Source organism: Nakaseomyces glabratus, chromosome J, assembly GCF_010111755.1.
Source record: "Nakaseomyces glabratus chromosome J, complete sequence".
NCBI lineage: Eukaryota > Fungi > Ascomycota > Saccharomycetes > Saccharomycetales > Saccharomycetaceae > Nakaseomyces > Nakaseomyces glabratus.
In genome coordinates, this window is record NC_088960.1 from 1017682 (window position 1) to 1035008 (window position 17327).

General features: G+C 43.8%; 9 protein-coding genes across 9 annotated transcripts; 5 read left to right on the plus strand and 4 right to left on the minus strand.

The window, feature by feature from the left end:
- Positions 1-238: 238 nt before the first annotated feature.
- Positions 239-1522, plus strand: SUN4 (putative glucosidase SUN4; the record flags this gene model as incomplete). The annotated part of the gene is made up of 1 exon (XM_448141.1): positions 239-1522. One exon carries the CDS (start codon positions 239-241, stop codon positions 1520-1522), a length of 1284 nt encoding a protein of 427 aa, XP_448141.1.
- Positions 1523-3253: 1731 nt separating this feature from the next.
- AQR1 (Aqr1p) lies at positions 3254-5032 on the plus strand (the record flags this gene model as incomplete). Its single annotated transcript, XM_448142.1, has 1 exon — positions 3254-5032. One exon carries the CDS (start codon positions 3254-3256, stop codon positions 5030-5032), a length of 1779 nt encoding a protein of 592 aa, XP_448142.1.
- Positions 5033-5671: 639 nt separating this feature from the next.
- On the minus strand, positions 5672-6895 carry YDJ1 (type I HSP40 co-chaperone YDJ1; the record flags this gene model as incomplete). Its single annotated transcript, XM_448143.1, has 1 exon — positions 5672-6895. One exon carries the CDS (start codon positions 6893-6895, stop codon positions 5672-5674), a length of 1224 nt encoding a protein of 407 aa, XP_448143.1.
- A 484-nt stretch (positions 6896-7379) lies between these two features.
- On the plus strand, positions 7380-8402 carry MTQ1 (S-adenosylmethionine-dependent methyltransferase; the record flags this gene model as incomplete). Its single annotated transcript, XM_448144.1, has 1 exon — positions 7380-8402. One exon carries the CDS (start codon positions 7380-7382, stop codon positions 8400-8402), a length of 1023 nt encoding a protein of 340 aa, XP_448144.1.
- A 194-nt stretch (positions 8403-8596) lies between these two features.
- On the minus strand, positions 8597-10018 carry GCD10 (tRNA 1-methyladenosine methyltransferase subunit GCD10; the record flags this gene model as incomplete). Its single annotated transcript, XM_448145.1, has 1 exon — positions 8597-10018. The coding sequence occupies one exon, from the start codon at positions 10016-10018 to the stop codon at positions 8597-8599; it is 1422 nt and encodes a 473-aa protein (XP_448145.1).
- A 366-nt stretch (positions 10019-10384) lies between these two features.
- On the plus strand, positions 10385-12244 carry NOP2 (rRNA (cytosine-C5-)-methyltransferase NOP2; the record flags this gene model as incomplete). Its single annotated transcript, XM_448146.1, has 1 exon — positions 10385-12244. One exon carries the CDS (start codon positions 10385-10387, stop codon positions 12242-12244), a length of 1860 nt encoding a protein of 619 aa, XP_448146.1.
- Positions 12245-12381: 137 nt separating this feature from the next.
- Positions 12382-14646, minus strand: ARP5 (actin-related protein ARP5; the record flags this gene model as incomplete). The annotated part of the gene is made up of 1 exon (XM_448147.1): positions 12382-14646. One exon carries the CDS (start codon positions 14644-14646, stop codon positions 12382-12384), a length of 2265 nt encoding a protein of 754 aa, XP_448147.1.
- Positions 14647-15029: 383 nt separating this feature from the next.
- On the minus strand, positions 15030-16166 carry GVI51_J09911 (uncharacterized protein; the record flags this gene model as incomplete). The annotated part of the gene is made up of 1 exon (XM_448148.1): positions 15030-16166. The coding sequence occupies one exon, from the start codon at positions 16164-16166 to the stop codon at positions 15030-15032; it is 1137 nt and encodes a 378-aa protein (XP_448148.1).
- Positions 16167-16698: 532 nt separating this feature from the next.
- On the plus strand, positions 16699-17259 carry OCA2 (Oca2p; the record flags this gene model as incomplete). The annotated part of the gene is made up of 1 exon (XM_448149.1): positions 16699-17259. One exon carries the CDS (start codon positions 16699-16701, stop codon positions 17257-17259), a length of 561 nt encoding a protein of 186 aa, XP_448149.1.
- Between the last annotated feature and the right edge of the window lie 68 nt (positions 17260-17327).

A 17327-nucleotide genomic window follows, 5' to 3' on the forward strand; every position in this document is an offset into this window, starting at 1 on the left:
CTATCAGAAAGCCTTCCTCCCCCTTCTGAACTGAACAAATATTAATGACGGAAAACATCTCAAAGTAACAATGTTCTATTAAACATACATCTTATCAAGAAATAGGATCAGAATATAGGTTTAAAGGCGACTACGAACACAAAGGAAGATAGATGAAACTAGAGTCCCTAATATAGGTATCGTTCTTGTTCAACTTTCTCCCTCAAAGATATTTTTACTTATAGCAAACGATATTGAAATGAAATTCTTAACAACTGCCGCTACTTTAACTGCTGCTTCTATCCTAGGTTCTACCGCATTGGCTGCTGCCATGCCAGACTTGAAAGACTGTACTACCACTGCTCAAGGTAACCACCAACACAAGAGAGCTGTCGCTGTTGAGTACGTCTACGAAACTGTTATCGTCGATGACCAAGGTCACACTTTGAACGTCCCACCAGTCAAGAACGATGCTGCTTCCCCAACCCAAGCTCCAAAGCAGTCTACTCAAACACCAGCTGCTGCTCCATCCACTTCTACTTTGGCTCCTGCTTCCTCAAGCTCTCCTTCTCCAGCTAAGAAGGCTGACTCCACCACTTCCACTTTGGCTCCATCATCATCATCATCTCCATCTCCATCTCCATCTTCATCCTCTTCCTCCTCTTCTTCTTCCCAACAATCTAAGCCATCCTCTTCCACCTCTTCCTCTTCCTCTTACAGTGGTGGTATCTACGGTGACTTGGCTGCTTTCTCTGGTCCAAGCGAGAAGTTCCAAGACGGTGTCATCCCATGTTCCCAATTCCCAGCCGGTCAAGGTGTTATCCCAATCAGCTGGTTAGGTGAAAACGGCTGGTCTGGTGTTGAAAACAGTGACACTTCCACTGGTGGTGACTGTAAGGAAGGTTCTTACTGTTCTTACGCTTGTCAACCAGGTATGTCCAAGACCCAATGGCCATCTTCTCAACCTGCTGATGGTAGATCCATTGGTGGTTTGCTATGTAAGAACGGTTACTTGTACCGTTCCAACACCAACGCTGACTACTTGTGTGAATGGGGTGTTAACTCTGCTGAAGTTGAATCCAAGTTGAGCCAAGGTGTTGCTATCTGTAGAACTGACTACCCAGGTACCGAAAACATGGTTATCCCAACTTTCGTCCAAGCTGGTGCCACTTTGCCATTGACTGTTGTCAACCAAGACACCTACTACCAATGGCAAGGTATGAAGACCTCCGCACAATACTACGTTAACAACGCTGGTATCTCCGTCGAAGACGGTTGTGTCTGGGGTAACGCTGGTTCCGGTCTAGGTAACTGGGCTCCATTGAACTTCGGTGCTGGTTACACTAACGGTATTACTTACTTGTCCTTGATTCCAAATCCAAACAACAAGGCTCCATTGAACTACAACGTCAAGATTGTTGCTGCTGATGACTCTTCCGTCGTCAACGGTGAATGTTCCTACGAAAATGGTGTCTACAGTGGTGGTGCCGATGGTTGTACCGTTGCTGTCAGATCTGGTAAGGCTAAGTTTGTCTTATACTAAGGTGTACATCTTTCGACAAAAGTTTGAAAAAAATTGTTGTAAATTAGCTCCTGAAGAACAAAATGCTTCAAATGATAGAGTCTTAATTGCATGTCCATCACGAGAAGAATCCTCAGGAATAAAAACCTTTAGGAAAGAAGTTTGCTCACGAGTTAATGGTTAGTGTGCCAACACATACCAGCAATTCGCTGATTCATCAAAATTCTTTTATTCTCTTTTTTTTTGTTTTATTATTCATTTATTAAAAGGTTTTACAAAAACATAGTTTTATCTTTTCTAAGACTTATTTTTTACGTTACTTTCTCATACTTCTGAAAAAGAGAAAATCCAATTTAGAATCTATAGTATATATATTTTTGTTGTCTCGTTTTCTCTTCGCTTTCACATTTTTTTTATGTTTTCATTTTATCCTTATGTAATTTTAAATATTATGAAGACCATTTCATTGCTCATTATATTTTGAACTTTCTGTAACTACAAGAGAACCGTTAAGCCGAAAGTCATCTCCTTGATAGTAATCTAGACTATATTAGTTATATGCTATGCAACATGCTACATGACTCATTATCCTAGATGACCTTCAGGTCATTCCGCTATTCTTATCTGACTTTTCCACCCCCCTTAATATAGATTAAGAAGGCGATATTCCGAACAATTGGCCAATTGATGCCAAATGATAGCATTGAATCACCGCCATCTCTCCTTATTAGAAATTTGATAAACGCTGCTTAGCTTTGCATTTCCATGTAGTTACGCATGCCCTTAACAACAGAACTACAAAGCTGCTAAGTGAGGAAATAACCCCTTTGACGGAACAATGGAGGAACGGAGGAAGAAGTACGGAACAAATCGTTTCAGAAAGTCTCGCACAACACCACACTTAACTACGTAAAACTGTCGGAACAAATCGCGATTTGTTCCGACTGTAAGGGGAAGGGGAAGTCCCTTCCACTGCCACCCCCACCCACTTCTACGTGATTGACACTTTACCAACCCACTTTCGACCTCTCCTCCCTTCCAGCGTCAGTTCTGCAAATACGTCTGTGGGTAGTGGGGCTCACTCGATCTCAGAAACCTAGCTTTTCGGACTGTTCCTCTCCGGTACTTTCACTGCCCCTCGGAGAGAAGCGGAAAGAATCTCATTCCCTGTTCCTTTCCGACCCCTTGGGATACAGAGCTTCTGTTTTGAGAAGAACGAACTAGTGGTACGGGGGTATCTAAGCCTTTTCCATGAACAGAATTGCTTTTTCCTCTTCCGCGAGAAGCATTTTGTCACAAGCTGGGCATCGCCGTAGGACCCCTACAGGGATCATAGAGGAAAACAGATCTTGAAGGGAGGAGGTGAGATGCAAAGAACAGAAACAAAGGGCAATCTCGGAACAACAATTTGTGCAGTGTTTTTAGTGAAGTTCCGTGAAGATAATGCAGAGAACAATACACGTAATATTTTCTTTTTTTTATTTCTTTTTTTCTCTTACTTGCAATATACTGACAGCGCTATTTTCTTAGCCTCCAAGTGGTATATTTCACGCTGAACTATATTCCGGCGAGGATAGTTGAGCCTGAGTCATTGAATATTATGGACACGAATTTTCAATTCATCAAGTGGTACTCGGAGCAAATTAATATATATATGGATGGAGTTGACCATATCATAACCGACTGTTGGTTCTGATTTACATGGCAACTTTGGACATCACGAAAAAAAGATAAGAAACTATAATAATAACGATGGTGGAAAGTGGTCCACATTCAATTAATGATGATTTGTCAACGAACGAATACATAGAACAACCTAAATTCTATCACGATGACCACGCTAGTGATAGTAATAGCCTGTCAGATATAGACGACGACAATAAGAAGCATGGCGGATTGTATGGAACAGTCTCCAGAACTACCACAAGAGAGCTACCAGAAGACCTGGAGTCTGAGATTTCTTCAACTCACTCACAAGATGCTAAAGAGGACTTGGAGATACAGCACAACGCGGCTCCATACTCCCTGCTGAACTACAGAGATAAATGGTGTATGGTTGCCCTACTTACAGCATGTGGGTTCTGGTCTTCTTTGGGTTCCCCAATTTATTATCCAGCTCTGAAACAGTTAGAAAAACAGTTCGACATCGATGAAAATATGGTCAATATCACAGTTGTGGTGTATCTATTATTCCAAGGTTTGGCCCCAACTTGTAGTGGTGGTCTAGCTGATAAGTTCGGCCGTAGACCTGTTCTACTTATCGGTATGCTGATCTACGTGGTTGCCTCCATTGGTCTGGCTTGTGCTCCATCATATGGTGTTATTGTTTTCCTAAGATGTGTACAGAGTATTGGTATCTCACCAAGTATCGCTATCAGCTCAGGTGTCGTTGGTGATTTCACTGTCAAATCTGAAAGAGGCACATTCGTTGGTGCTACTTCTGGCTTTGTGCTTTTAGGTCAAGCATTTGGTTCCCTAATTGGTGCCGCTCTGGCAGCTGCATGGGATTGGAGAGCCATCTTTTGGTTCCTAACTATTGGTTGTGGTGCATCATTTGCTATCTGCTTTGCGCTACTTCCAGAGACAAAGAGATCCATTGTCGGTAACTTGTCTATCAGACCAAAGAATCCATTAAATATCGCCCCAGTCACCTTGCTACCAGCCGCAAGAAGAAAGTTAAAGTACGATAACCCTGATTATGAGACACTAGACAAGACCAAGCCGGTTTTTGATTTGACATCTGCTTTCAAAATTTGTGCCCTGCCTGAAATCTTCTTATCTCTACTACCACCAGGTTTAGCCTTTGCCATGTGGACACTAATGTTGTCTGCTATTTCATCTGAATTGTCAGCTGCTCCATACAACTATAAGTTAACGATCATCGGTGTTTGCTACCTGCCAGCCGGTATTGGTGGTCTGATTGGTTCCTTTGCTACTGGTAAGATTATAGATTTCCAATATAAGAAGAAGTTGAAGGTATTTGAAGAGAAAAAGGCTGCTGGAATTATTCCAGAAGATGAGAAATTCAATATCATGGGTGCTAGATTGCAATCTGTTCTTCCACAGAACTTTTTGTGTGTTGTCACATATATCCTTTTCGGATGGAGTTGTGACAAAGGCTGGAAGATTCCTTCGATCTTAATTACCTCTTGTGTTAGCTCCTTCTGTGCAATGAGTACTCTTTCTGCTATGAGCACACTTTTGGTTGATCTTTACCCAGGGAAGTCATCTACGGCTAGTAGTTGTTTCAACTTCATGAGATGTAGTTTAAGTGCCATTCTGATGGGTTGTTTTGCCAAGATGAAGCATTCCTTAACAGTAGGTGGTACATTCACTCTGTTGGCTGGTCTAGTTTTCGTCGGTAACTTCCTAATGTTCATTCCAATGAAGCACGGAATGAGATGGAGAGAAGAAAGAGAACAAAGAGCTGCTCTTAAGGCGAAAAGCATGGATCAAGCTAATGAGAACGGCTACAAGTTGTTCAGCAAGATAAAGTTCTCTTCGCCATTCAAATCTGAAGAAAAAGTATGATAACGAAACGAAACTCAAAATTACCCAAAATTACCCACAATCAAAACCTAATATTTTAATAATTTGCATTCTGCTAATACCATGTAATATTTATAGACTTTTACTGTAATTAGTAATTTTAATTTAAAGCCTTCGCATTAATACACCTTCTTCCTAGTAATTTATTCAAATTAATGTTTTTGACCTACAAAGGTGTGTGACAAAACCGATACCAAATCGTAAACTCCATCTCAGGAAAATAACATTCTTCTAAAACTTGATTTACGTTCATGATAGATCTGAAACCGAAAATACCGACGTATTTGAATAGCCATGCAATTTGGTACACCTTTTCAAGTATATAATAATTTATCGAAATAAGGACATAAAAAATGATAAGAATAATTCTATATAATATTCCTTTAATGCTCCATAACTACTATTAATAAAATAATTTACAATATATTAAACAAAAGAAAAAAGTAAGGGAAAAATTCGGGGAAACACATATTCTCTTAGAAAGAATCCAAGAAGTCCACTTTGTGATAAAGATCAAAGTTATTATGTCCTCGACGATTTTTGGAATAGATGTAATTTTTCTGTTTTGTTTAATTTACTCCCATTAAGCCTCAAATAATTTTCAGAAGAATTCTAAGAAAATCATTGAGATGCACATTGAACACCTTCACCACCGTGGGCATCCTCGTCGTCAGAGTCGTAGTTTGCACCGCTTCTACCATTGGATTGACCAAACTTGGATGGGTCGAATTCGCTTAGAACACAGTCATCGACTTGGGCCTTGGCAGGTATGTTGATTTGTCTTCTTGGTGGCAAGATTTCTTCCAGTTTCTTCAAGTTTTCTTCGGATGTGAAGTGGTTTTCTGGGAACTTGATGTTGAACTTGATCAACAAGTTACCGTAACCACCGTATTTCTGAATAGGCATACCTTTACCTTCGACGATCTTGCGGGCACCTGGGGCGATAACTTCACCTGGAACGATATCGACCTTCAACCAGTCACCGGAAACGTGTTCCAGGGCGAACTGGCCACCGGCCAAAGCGGTTAGTAGGTCGATCTCGGCCTCGTAGATCAAGTCGTCACCGGCTCTTTGGAAGTGCTTGTGTGGCTTTTCACTGATCACGAAGACGACATCACCAGGGATGACATCTGGTGCTTGGTCGGCTTCACCTTTGAAGACGATCTTCTGGCCGTCTTTCATACCTGGCTCGATACGGACCTCAAGGATCTTTCTCTCGTTGTCGACCTTCTTACCGTTACAAGACTTACAACGGTCCTTGGCGTCTATGATATCACCTGTACCGTGACACACGTCACACTCGGTTTGGAATCTCTGGATCATAGGACCCATCTGTCTGGTGACGAACTTGATACCTTGACCGTTACAGCTGCTACACTTCTTGACAGCGCCTTCCTTACCACCTCTACCTTCACAGCTCTTACACAAGATCTGCTTGTTCAGCGCCAGCTTGGCGGTTCTACCCTTGTAAAGCTCCTCCAGAGAGGCAGCCATCTCGTGCTTGATGTCCCTACCACGCTGAGGACCTCTAGGCCTGCCACCGGTGGCACCGCCGAAGAACTGCGAGAAGATGTCCTCGCCAAAACCGAAGCCGCCTGGGAAACCGGCACCACCGTTTCCGCTCAGACCTTCCTCACCGAACTGGTCGTACACCTCACGCTTCTGCGAGTCTGAAAGAATCTCATAAGCACTGGAAACCTCCTTAAACTTCTCAGCAGCCTCCTCAGAAGGGTTCTTGTCCGGATGGTACTTCAACGCACTCTTCCTGTACGCCTTCTTGATCTCTGCATCGCTCGCACCAGGCGACACACCCAGCGTGTCGTACAACTTAGTATCCTTAACCATCTTAGCTCGCTTGTTAGACTCCACCTTGAATTTATCGTTCGGCCCACTTCAAAGCCGCCATCACACACATCCGGCATCGGCATCCACCTTCCCCCCAGCCTATTTATACTATTCCCAGGCCAGTAAAGAACCACATGGAATCCGCCAGAAAATTTTCACTTTTGCTAGAGTCGTCTTTCACACAGAAACCAGCGCAGGAATTCTCTCTCTCTGTGTCTCTTCCAATGTGTGCTGCTCATCGCCTCCAGAAGCGAAAAATTTTCAATTACCCGGCTAGGGTTCCACAGCCGCAACTTGCTCTTCTCAAAATGAGTCTTTTTTAGGGTATAGGGTTTTCAGTGTCTTTTAGGGCTGCTTTCTCTTGCACCACTTTGCTCAGCGGGAGCTATAAAGCATTCCGCTCTGCCTACACAGGTACACAGGGGGGGGTGGGGGGTTGTGGTTTTGGTTCTGGTTGGCGCGTAGTGGGGGGGAGTGTTTTAGCATGCGGATCAGACCTTGTGATATGCGTGCGGCGTGGGGGCGGCACCGGTGGCTGCCCCTGTTGCTGCCCCAGTGTAGGAGCGTAGACCAGGCTCTTGTAGAGTTTGGGTGGATGCAAGGGCTGGCGCCGGACAACATAGTGCAAGGCAACGCAGTGCAAGGCAACGCAGTGCAAGGCAACATAGTGCAAGGCAACGCAGTGCCAGGTAACACAGCGGCACGCAGGCTGCTGCGCGGCTGCGCCGCGCGGTTCCGCGGTGTGCCCTTGCAGTACGTGCTGGGCTCGCAGCCGTTCGGTGCCGCTGAGCTGGTGTGCAGGCCCGGCGTGCTCATACCCCGGTGGGAGACAGAGGAGTGGGCGCTGAAGCTAGCCAGGGCCATTGCGCGGTACAGCTCGCAACAGCCTCTAGCACAGCCGCTGAAACTGACGCTGGTGGACCTGTGTACTGGCACCGGGTGCGTGCCCATAGGCATCCACGATGAGCTTGCCCGTGCGCCCTCCCTGATCAAGTACACCGCGGTCGACGTCTCGCCACAGGCCATCGACCTGTGCCGGCTGAACGTCGGCCGGCGGGCCATCGAGGTTAAGCAGGTGGACGTGCTGCGCCAGGACTCGCCGGCGGATATCGTGGGTGGGCTTGGGCCCGGGCGTGGGCTTGGACTTGGGCGTGGGCCAGCGATAGATATACTGCTGTGCAACCCGCCATACATCCCGCGCAAAGCGTTCACGAGAACCACTGCGAGGTCAGTGAGGCTCTACGAGCCCAGGCTGGCCCTCATCGCCGACAAAGAGTTCTACAAGAACCTGGTGGACGTGTGGTCTCAACATACTAACTCATTTGTGTATGAGATCGGGGACTCGTCGCAGTACGAGTACGTAAAGCAGGCCCTGGACCCGAGTGTCTGGTCTGTAGGACTGCACATCGACTCCAATGGCTGTCCCAGAGCGGTCTATGGCTACAGAAACAGTATACCATCAATTGCATACATATTCGAGGAGTTTAAACAGCCAAGGTATGTATGACCCTTCCCGTCGAGGAACACGTCTTGTACATAATGTATATCGTGGATAATAAATACACAATGCATCTATAAAAGTATATCGTGGATAATAAATACACAATGCATCTATAAAAGTATATCGTGGATAATAAATACACAATGCATATATAAAGGTATATCGTGGTTAATAAATACACAATGCATCTATAAAAGGCACTACTCCATCTTCTGCTTCTTCTCCTCTTGCTCATCGGCGTTCACATCCGTGGGCTCCTCGATCTCAGGTTCTGGTGCTGGAATCACCCTGTGACACCATAGCAAGTAACCCCCACCGCCTCTCATGGTCATCAAGGGATGCAGCTTCCCTCTTGCGGTTTGGTATGGCCTACACCTAGTCTCCAGGATCGTGGGGGCCAAGTACCTCAAGTCGCTGTACAGTGTGTGCGCTAGCTCAAGTAACGTCTCCTTGAACTGACTGAAGCATACGATTGGTCTAGCACCGTGCACCCGCTCCGCTAGACGCGGTACCAGGGAAGGCAGATGTAACGTAGAGGCTACCACTAAACCATCGTACTGCTGCTTCGTAGCCATTTCAATCACACGCAGTTGTGTGTAATACCACTTCAGCTTCCTGGAGTACGCACTTCTCTTGCCGCTCTTTAGTTTGTTTACTTCCTCCTTCGATAATGGTGTAAAACGACCTTCAACTTCTTCCATGGTTGGTGGACGGAAATAGTCTAATATGGACAGTGTCACAACATGCTTCTCGATGAACTTCTCTGAGTAGTTAGAGAATTTTAACAGATCCAAGTTGGGATGCTCGTTCTCATTTATTACCACAATCTTACCAGGCGCATCCAAGTCCTCTTTACCCCCAAACATTCTTTCCAACATAGTATACACAATCAAACCACCCGTTTCATCCATACATAGGTAAGTACCATCAGACCTAATATTAGTCAAGTTTAGTATCATACCTAGGGACTCTTCAGAAAGGTCAAGGACCCTTTGAATATCACCTTTCTCCACCAGAAACTTCAGCAGCATTGAGCTACTCAAGTAATCAACGGTGAAGAACTTCGCAAACTTCTGTTTCTTCCTCTTTAAGTACTTCTCCTGTGAATAAATAGTCTTTTGGTGGAAACTACCGTGCGATTCAATCATCTTGGTGATAATCTCATTCGCAGACGCTGATTGCTGCTTGAATCTCTCAACATCATGCATGGTCAATTTCTGCACATCGTTACCGATATTAATCAGACCTTGATTTGTGGCGCTGCTGAGCACATTCTGGAGTTCAACAGGGATCACCGCTGAGGAATCCATCTCCTCAACTTCCTCTTCAGCTTTGTCATCAGTGGCAACCTCCTTGTACAACCTAACTTTACCTACTGGCACTTTATTCAGCTCGTTGCTCTTTGGCTTCTTCTTCTTGTTCTCCACTATTTCTTCAACATTGTCATAATATATCTCAAATGTAGTGCCCAATGGCCATCCCAATATGTCATTCACTTGGAAAGCACCGAATTTACCGAGAGACACAGAGCTATCGGGCTTTAACTCCACAATCTTCGAATTACCGGAGGGTAAGGTCAGAATAACGTGCTGATCCTGGACAATGCTCTTTAATGGATCCATTCCTTCTAGTATCTTTCGCTTGGATTCCTTGCTTAGGTGACGGGGGGCGCTAGCAACAACTAGAAAATCAATAGCTTCCAATGCACCTCGAGGAAGACTATTATGTTTCTTGAATGATTGAATTACATGCTCATCGATGCGATGAGCATTTGAATTTTTTGTCAAAACCTGCTTTGTACTACTCTTTCTTAGGGCGATGGGTGAAAAACTTCCAAAACGACAAAAAATTGCAAAACTTCTGAAAATTTTGCGATGAGCTTCACATCACACATAGTAATTTAGTTTAAAAGTGGGTCAAGTGTTAGTTGAGTATTACTGCTATATATTTCTATCACAGAGTAGCAACACTAGACAATATACGGAACAATGGGTAAAGGTCGTTCTAAGTTTAAGCAAGCCGCTCCTCCAAGTTTGGATGAGTTTTTGGCTAAGAAAGAGAAGAAGCAGAACAAGTTAAACAAGAAGTCTAAGAGAACCCATGAGGACAAAGATGACGGTAAGAAGAGTAAGAAGCAGAAGAAGTCCAAGTCTAAGAGAGCTGAAACTGAGGAAACTGAGGAAGAACCAGCTGACCTACCAGAAGTCGACTATGAGGAATTGTCAAAGGCCAAGAAGTCTCTGTTCGATGATGAGGAAGACGCAGGTGCAGACAGTAATGATGAGGAAGAACTAGATGATGATGAATTGAAGGATGAATTTGACCTTGAACAAGAGTATGACTACGATGAAGACGAGGAAGCCGAGGCTAAGCCAATGTTCTCTGATGATGAAGAAGATGAAGAAGAATTGGAGAGGTTGAATGCTAACAACATGGAATTCTTGTCTAAGAGATTGGATGAAGAAGAAGCTGAAGAAGCTGAGGAAGCCGAGCTTGAATTAACCGAGGCCCACAAGCAAAACCCAAGAGCTGATGTTCTTCCTTCAAAGGAAGAAGAAGAGCTAATGGCTCAAAATCCACCTGATTTGACCTCTATTAGAACCAGAATTATAGAAATTGTTAAAGTTTTGGAGGACTTTAAGACATTGGGTGCTGAGGGTAGATCTCGTAGTGAGTACACTGATAGACTATTAAAAGATATCTGCGAGTATTTTGGTTACACTCCATTTTTGGCTGAGAAATTGTTCAACCTCTTCTCTCCAGCCGAAGCTCTGGAGTTCTTTGAGGCCAACGAAATTGCTAGACCTATTACAATTAGAACCAACACTTTGAAAACAAGTAGAAGAGATCTTGCACAAGCTTTGGTTAACAGAGGTGTGAATTTGCAACCTATAGGTTCTTGGACAAAGGTTGGTCTACAAATCTTTGACTCTCAAGTCCCAATTGGTGCTACTCCAGAGTATCTAGCTGGTAACTATATTCTACAAGCAGCATCATCTTTCTTACCAGTCGTCGCACTAGACCCACAAGAAAATGAGAGGGTGCTAGATATGGCTTCTGCTCCAGGTGGTAAGACAACTTATATTTCCGCGCTTATGAAGAATACAGGTTGTGTGTTTGCTAATGATGCAAACAAGAAGAGAACAAAATCATTGATTGCTAATATCCATCGTCTTGGATGCACAAACACAATTGTTTGTAATTATGATGCTCGTGAATTTCCAAAGGTTATTGGTGGGTTTGACAGAGTTCTTTTAGATGCTCCATGTTCAGGTACAGGTGTCATTGGTAAGGATCAATCTGTTAAAGTATCGCGTACCGAGAAAGATTTCATTCAAATTCCTCATCTACAAAAGCAGTTGCTATTATCAGCTATTGACTCTGTTGATGCTAACTCCAAAAAAGGTGGTGTCATTGTATACTCTACCTGTTCCGTTGCAGTTGAAGAAGATGAAGCCGTTGTCGACTATGCTCTAAGAAAGAGACCAAATGTGAAACTAGTTGACACTGGTCTTCAAATTGGTAAGGAGGGTTTTGTTAGTTTCAGAGGTAAAAAATTCCACCCAAGCTTAAAATTAACAAGGAGGTATTATCCACATACCTATAATGTGGATGGTTTCTTTGTTGCCAAGTTCCAAAAGATTGGCCCATCTCCACATGACGATAACCAAGCTACTGCTAAAGAAAAGGAAGCAGCTGCAAGATTGGAAGCCATCGAGGAAGGTATTATCAAGGAAGATTTCGCCGAGTTTGAGGATGAAGAAGATAAGGAATATATAGAAAAGTCCAAGTCGAAGCTACTAAAAAAGAGAGGTGTTAACCCAAAAGCCAAATTGGAGAAAAAATGATTAGTTACTTTTAGAACCATATAATAACATCCCACTTCTAATTACCAATTCTATGTATATTACAAACATACTTGCATATGTAAAAAATCATTACCTTTATTACTATTAATGTAAACATTAAACGTTAATGACCTCAATTACTCGAAATAAGGTACATTACTTAGCTTGTGCTCTTTCAGATAGTCGACGCCACATTCATCATACTCCTCAGAAGTTACAATTGTACGTTGATAATCTTCTTCTGTATTCGCCAGTCTATACATACCATTCCACACGTCCAGAGTAGGGGCTTCTGATATATTGACATTTATTTTTGTATCCGAAGGAAGGAACTCAGTGAACTCTTTTACCACCCTACTTTTAAGCCCAGGAACTTGAGCATTCCCACCGACTAACCACACGTTTTTGGCCATATCTAAACTTTGCTGACTCAAATTTCTCGGAGTTGACCCAAACTTTTTCGTAATTATCGTCTCACAGATCTCTGTTATACCTGCTTGATCTTGTCCACCAAGTATTGGCTGAAACATTACTTCAGGTACTCTGATGCGCTCCACGTTGATATGCATTTGATGCTGCTCATGAATATTTTCACTATCATGAGGTCTGGGACCACGCAAAAACAAATGGAATACTGAATTTCTCCAGTCATACTGAGCATCTAATGTATCTTCCTCGGTAAAATTAGGATCATATTCTAGAAGTATACCTTCTAAGTCCACTATCTCCTTATATTCGTCCTCAATCGCTTCATCAAGTGCTTCAGGATTTTGGGTTATATCATTGTACACCATCCAATCTTCATCATTGGCACCAAATGTGTCATTAGGGTCGTTATCAATCGTAGCTTGCTGCCTGGTTCGTTTCGTGCCTCTGGCATTATCTTCTGCTAAATTTGCCAAATTCTTCATTCGATTCTGTGCCACTTGAGATTTACGGTCTTTCATATCCTCCTTAAGCTTAAGCTTTTCTTTTCTCTTTTGCATTAGATCATGTAATCTGTTTCTCTTATCTTTTAACCATCCATTGAAATCCGTAGATCTCCATTCTTCATCCTTTTTCTTTTGTTCTTCAACCTCCTTTAATATTCTCTCCTTCTCTTCCTTAGCTTTTTGGCGGGCATCGTAATTTGCTTTCAAAAGCTTCTGAACTTTTTTCTCCTGCTTTTGCTCTTCATTTAATTGTTCATCAGGGATATCTACCAAATCAAATTTGCCTTCCATATTTTCTTCTTCTTCTGCCTCATCTACCGCTTCAGAAAGTTCAAGAGCTTCAGCTTTCTTTATCGATCTTTGAACGTTATAGAGATATTTTTTGAAATCTCTCTCATCATCAAATCCCGCGCTTTGCAACACAGCTAGTACTTTCTTTTTTGGCTCGCCTTCTAGTTGCTCCTTCACTTTGGAGAAATATTCGTATTCTTCCCGCTTCTGAACTAATCTTTCCTTTCTTTTTATACGTGCTTGTTCCTGTAATCTCTTACCGCTTTCTTTTCTCTTCTCAGCTTGAATTCTCAGCTCTTCTTCACTCTTTTGTGGAGCTTGTACTTCAACAAAAGGTGCCTCTACAACAACATTCTTATTTTCAAGGTTACCTAGCGTCAAATATCCTTCAATATCTGTTTCATAATCTTGCGAAACATAACAATAGTCTTTGTACATCTTTTCGTATTGCAGGTAGGATAATTTAGTTGGGAAGTAAGGATATTTCAAATAAAGTAAGTTGCTCAAGTAATCTATAGAGCTGTGACCACCCCAATTTATCCTTTTCGCGTCAAGCATCATTCCTTGCCCTTCTACTATAGGTATGACATTCGTGTCTTCATATCCACAGTCAATAACTATACCTGTCGAACTTCCGCCATTATGACCATAGAATGCTAACATGCCCTCTACAGCCATCGAGACCTTTGGGACTCCGAACGACTCAAACAAAGTTTGATACCAATTAGATCGTTGAGACTGTAGGCACGCTAGTTTCTCATTTATTATGATTGGGTTTGTCACACCATTATCAGGTTGAACACCCAAGTGATGAAACGTATATTGAAGAATGTCTTCAACCATATCCCAGTTGACCACCAACGGCCCATCAAATGGACTTCTTGCCTGTGATCTAGTGGTTTGATCCAGCCATGTGTCGTAACCTATACAAGGCAAATACTTGTTCGTCTTTCTATCACGATATTTCGAGAATCTATTCGGGAATATATGCGACGGCCTCGATATGTTGGTGTAACCTGCCCTCAATTCATAAGACCCGAAGTCAATGGCTATAGGAATATTGGGATCATAAGTTGCGCTGTCAATAAAGTGCTCATAGCTGTTCCGTAATGGCGGGTCTTCAATTATATCAACTCTCAATGGAGTTAGGGATGCGTCCCTAGAAACCTCTCTACTCATGCCTTGCCGATGATTTATAATCGCTTCCTCAACAATTGCTCTCGCTACTTATAGAATCGGTAGCCTTCCTTAAATCGAGGTTTTATTAAGGCAATATATGCTGGTTTCAATAGCTGTTTCACTTGTACCTCAAGCTTTTGACTATGACCAACTTTTTCTATTTCGTTAGCGTGACGAAATTTTTCAGCCCAACTGCGATATAATGAACCTTGCGATGCGCAATGTAGTCTTATAGGATCAGGATTAAATACACTTGTTTGATAGTTGATCATCTAGTGTAATATATATGTATATATTGGTATTATATCCGTTATCAGCTAGAATGGATAATTTTAAATGTGCGTATTTATGTATATATGTAATAGTGCATTAATTAACAATGGTTAGTAGTTATCATCTAGTAGGTCCTCTAAGTACATGGATGGAGTCTTTCTATGGTCTCTTGCCATGTTTCTTGTTCTGATGGGTGTTCTAGTTGGTGACCTAGAGGGGGATAAGTTTGCTGATGACCTATTCCTTCTGTGGTATTTATCGTTTGATGGCGTCTTTCTGTGACTTCTCTGCGGTGACAATGCCACGTCCTCTGGCTTACTGAGGTCTGGGATCAATGGTGTATCATAGTCGTTATATATTGATGTCTGCTGTTTCTTTGGAGTGGCAAATATGTCGGGTACTTCTTGTCTTGGCAAGTTCATGACTTCAACAGTTGGTGAGATAAATAATGATCTTCTATTATTGTACTGGATGTCGTCTTGGATTGGGTTGAATCTGTGGACACTTCCGTCTCCATAATTGGTAATCGCATCAGACAGCGATTCCCATGAGTCGTTTCTAGTAGGCGTTTTGAAGATGTCGTTGGTGCTGCCACCAAACAAACCAATTTTCGATTTCTTCACCTTCTCATGGGTTTTCTTGTCCACTGATTGCGACCTTGAGTGGCCCAGACTCAGCTTCTCATCGTCCCCACCATAGCTATATACATCGCTGCTAGCGGTGCTAAAAATGGAGCTGTGGTGGGCATGGCCACCGCGGGACCCGTACGGGTACTGCGTAGCCATGCTCTCGAGGTAGTCCTTCTTGGTCCTCTTGTAGTTCAAGTATTTGGTAATCGACCACCACAGGAATATCAGCATCAAGATGGCGCCCGCAATAGACCCCACGGCTATGAACACTGTACCAGACAGCGCACTAGTCCTGAATATGTACGGGTTATTTTCAGCAGATGGAGGCACTATGTTGGCCACATCTGTGGACAACGAGCTGGAGGTTATAGTCAATGAAGTAGCTGTGATGTCAGTGGAAGTACTGGAAGTGGCAGCAGTGGAAGTGGCAGCAGTGGAAGTGGTAGCAGTGGAAGCATCAGTTGCACTGGTCTGCGATGTCTCATCCTTAGTAGTCGTTGGCTCTGTCGTTGGCTCTGTCGTAGGCGTCGGAGTGGTGGAAGTGGTGACCAGTCTGGGCAACCCACGCTCCATCAGCATCAGCGACTCATCTGTAAACGCCCTTTTCCTTCTCAGCATCTGTGTAATGTGGTTGTATCTCTAGGTAAGCCAGTCAAGCAACCGCCAAATACAACTACCTATCCAATAAATACCACAAAGCCCAATCCCATTGGCAAAAGCCCAGCGAGGACTCTCCTCGAAGGTGATGAGCTCCCATAAGGCCATTCCTCAATGTTTACATATTTCCTAAACGGGTATAGTAATTGAGCACCAGTATAAGAGGAACCCCATAATGCACTAGCATCGATGAAATGGTCCTTTGAAATGGATGGCCAGGGCAAGTGGCCACTATATCCAATGGTGCGACATATTGCTGATGGTGTGCATAGGCACAGCTATGCCATCATGCATTATGGATATTGCGCTGTAACTGGTCGGAGGGCAGGGGATAGTCGTCAATTGTCACGTGACTGACTAAAATCAGCAAGCGAAACTGGTCTCTCGAAGCTGAGGGTTGGGATGGAGTGCCCGAAGAGGTATTAAAGAGATGGTGGGTGGTAGCTAGAGGAGGCATGATGTGATTGCTTGCACTGGTAGCAGCGAAAAAGAGATGTCTGGTGGGCGAGCCAAGTATATACCGCCTCTGAACTTTGCGCCGATAGTGAGCACGGACGTGTCTCTGTACCGTTCGGGGTACCCGATGCCCTTGAACTACTCGTTCATCCGGGGCCAGCTGCACTTGAAGACGATCATATATGTCGGGGACAAGAGCGAGCCGATGCCCGAGTATGCCGAGTTCCTGGAGCGGGAGCGGATCAACTACCACCACATACACATGGACTCGTGCCGGGACCCCGACATCGATGCGCAGATGGACCGGGTGTTGCAACTGGTGCTGCGCGCCGACAACTACCCGATCCTGATACACTCGAACAAGGGCAAGCACCGCGTGGGTGTCGTGGTGGGCATAATACGCAAGCTGCTGCAAGGCTGGTCCATCGCCGGCATATACCAGGAGTACGGCCTCTTCTCCGGCGGACTTAAGGACGAGGCAGACCTGGAGTACATAACCATGTTTGAAACAGACATCCTGATGGACCCGCGCACAGTGCCCCGCTTCGCACTCCGAAGACACCACCCGACAGTGATCCAGCAGGAGACCACACCATAGATTACCCGATCACAGCGAAACTATGTAATGTACAGGACATATATAAAATACCCAAATATAGAGAGATG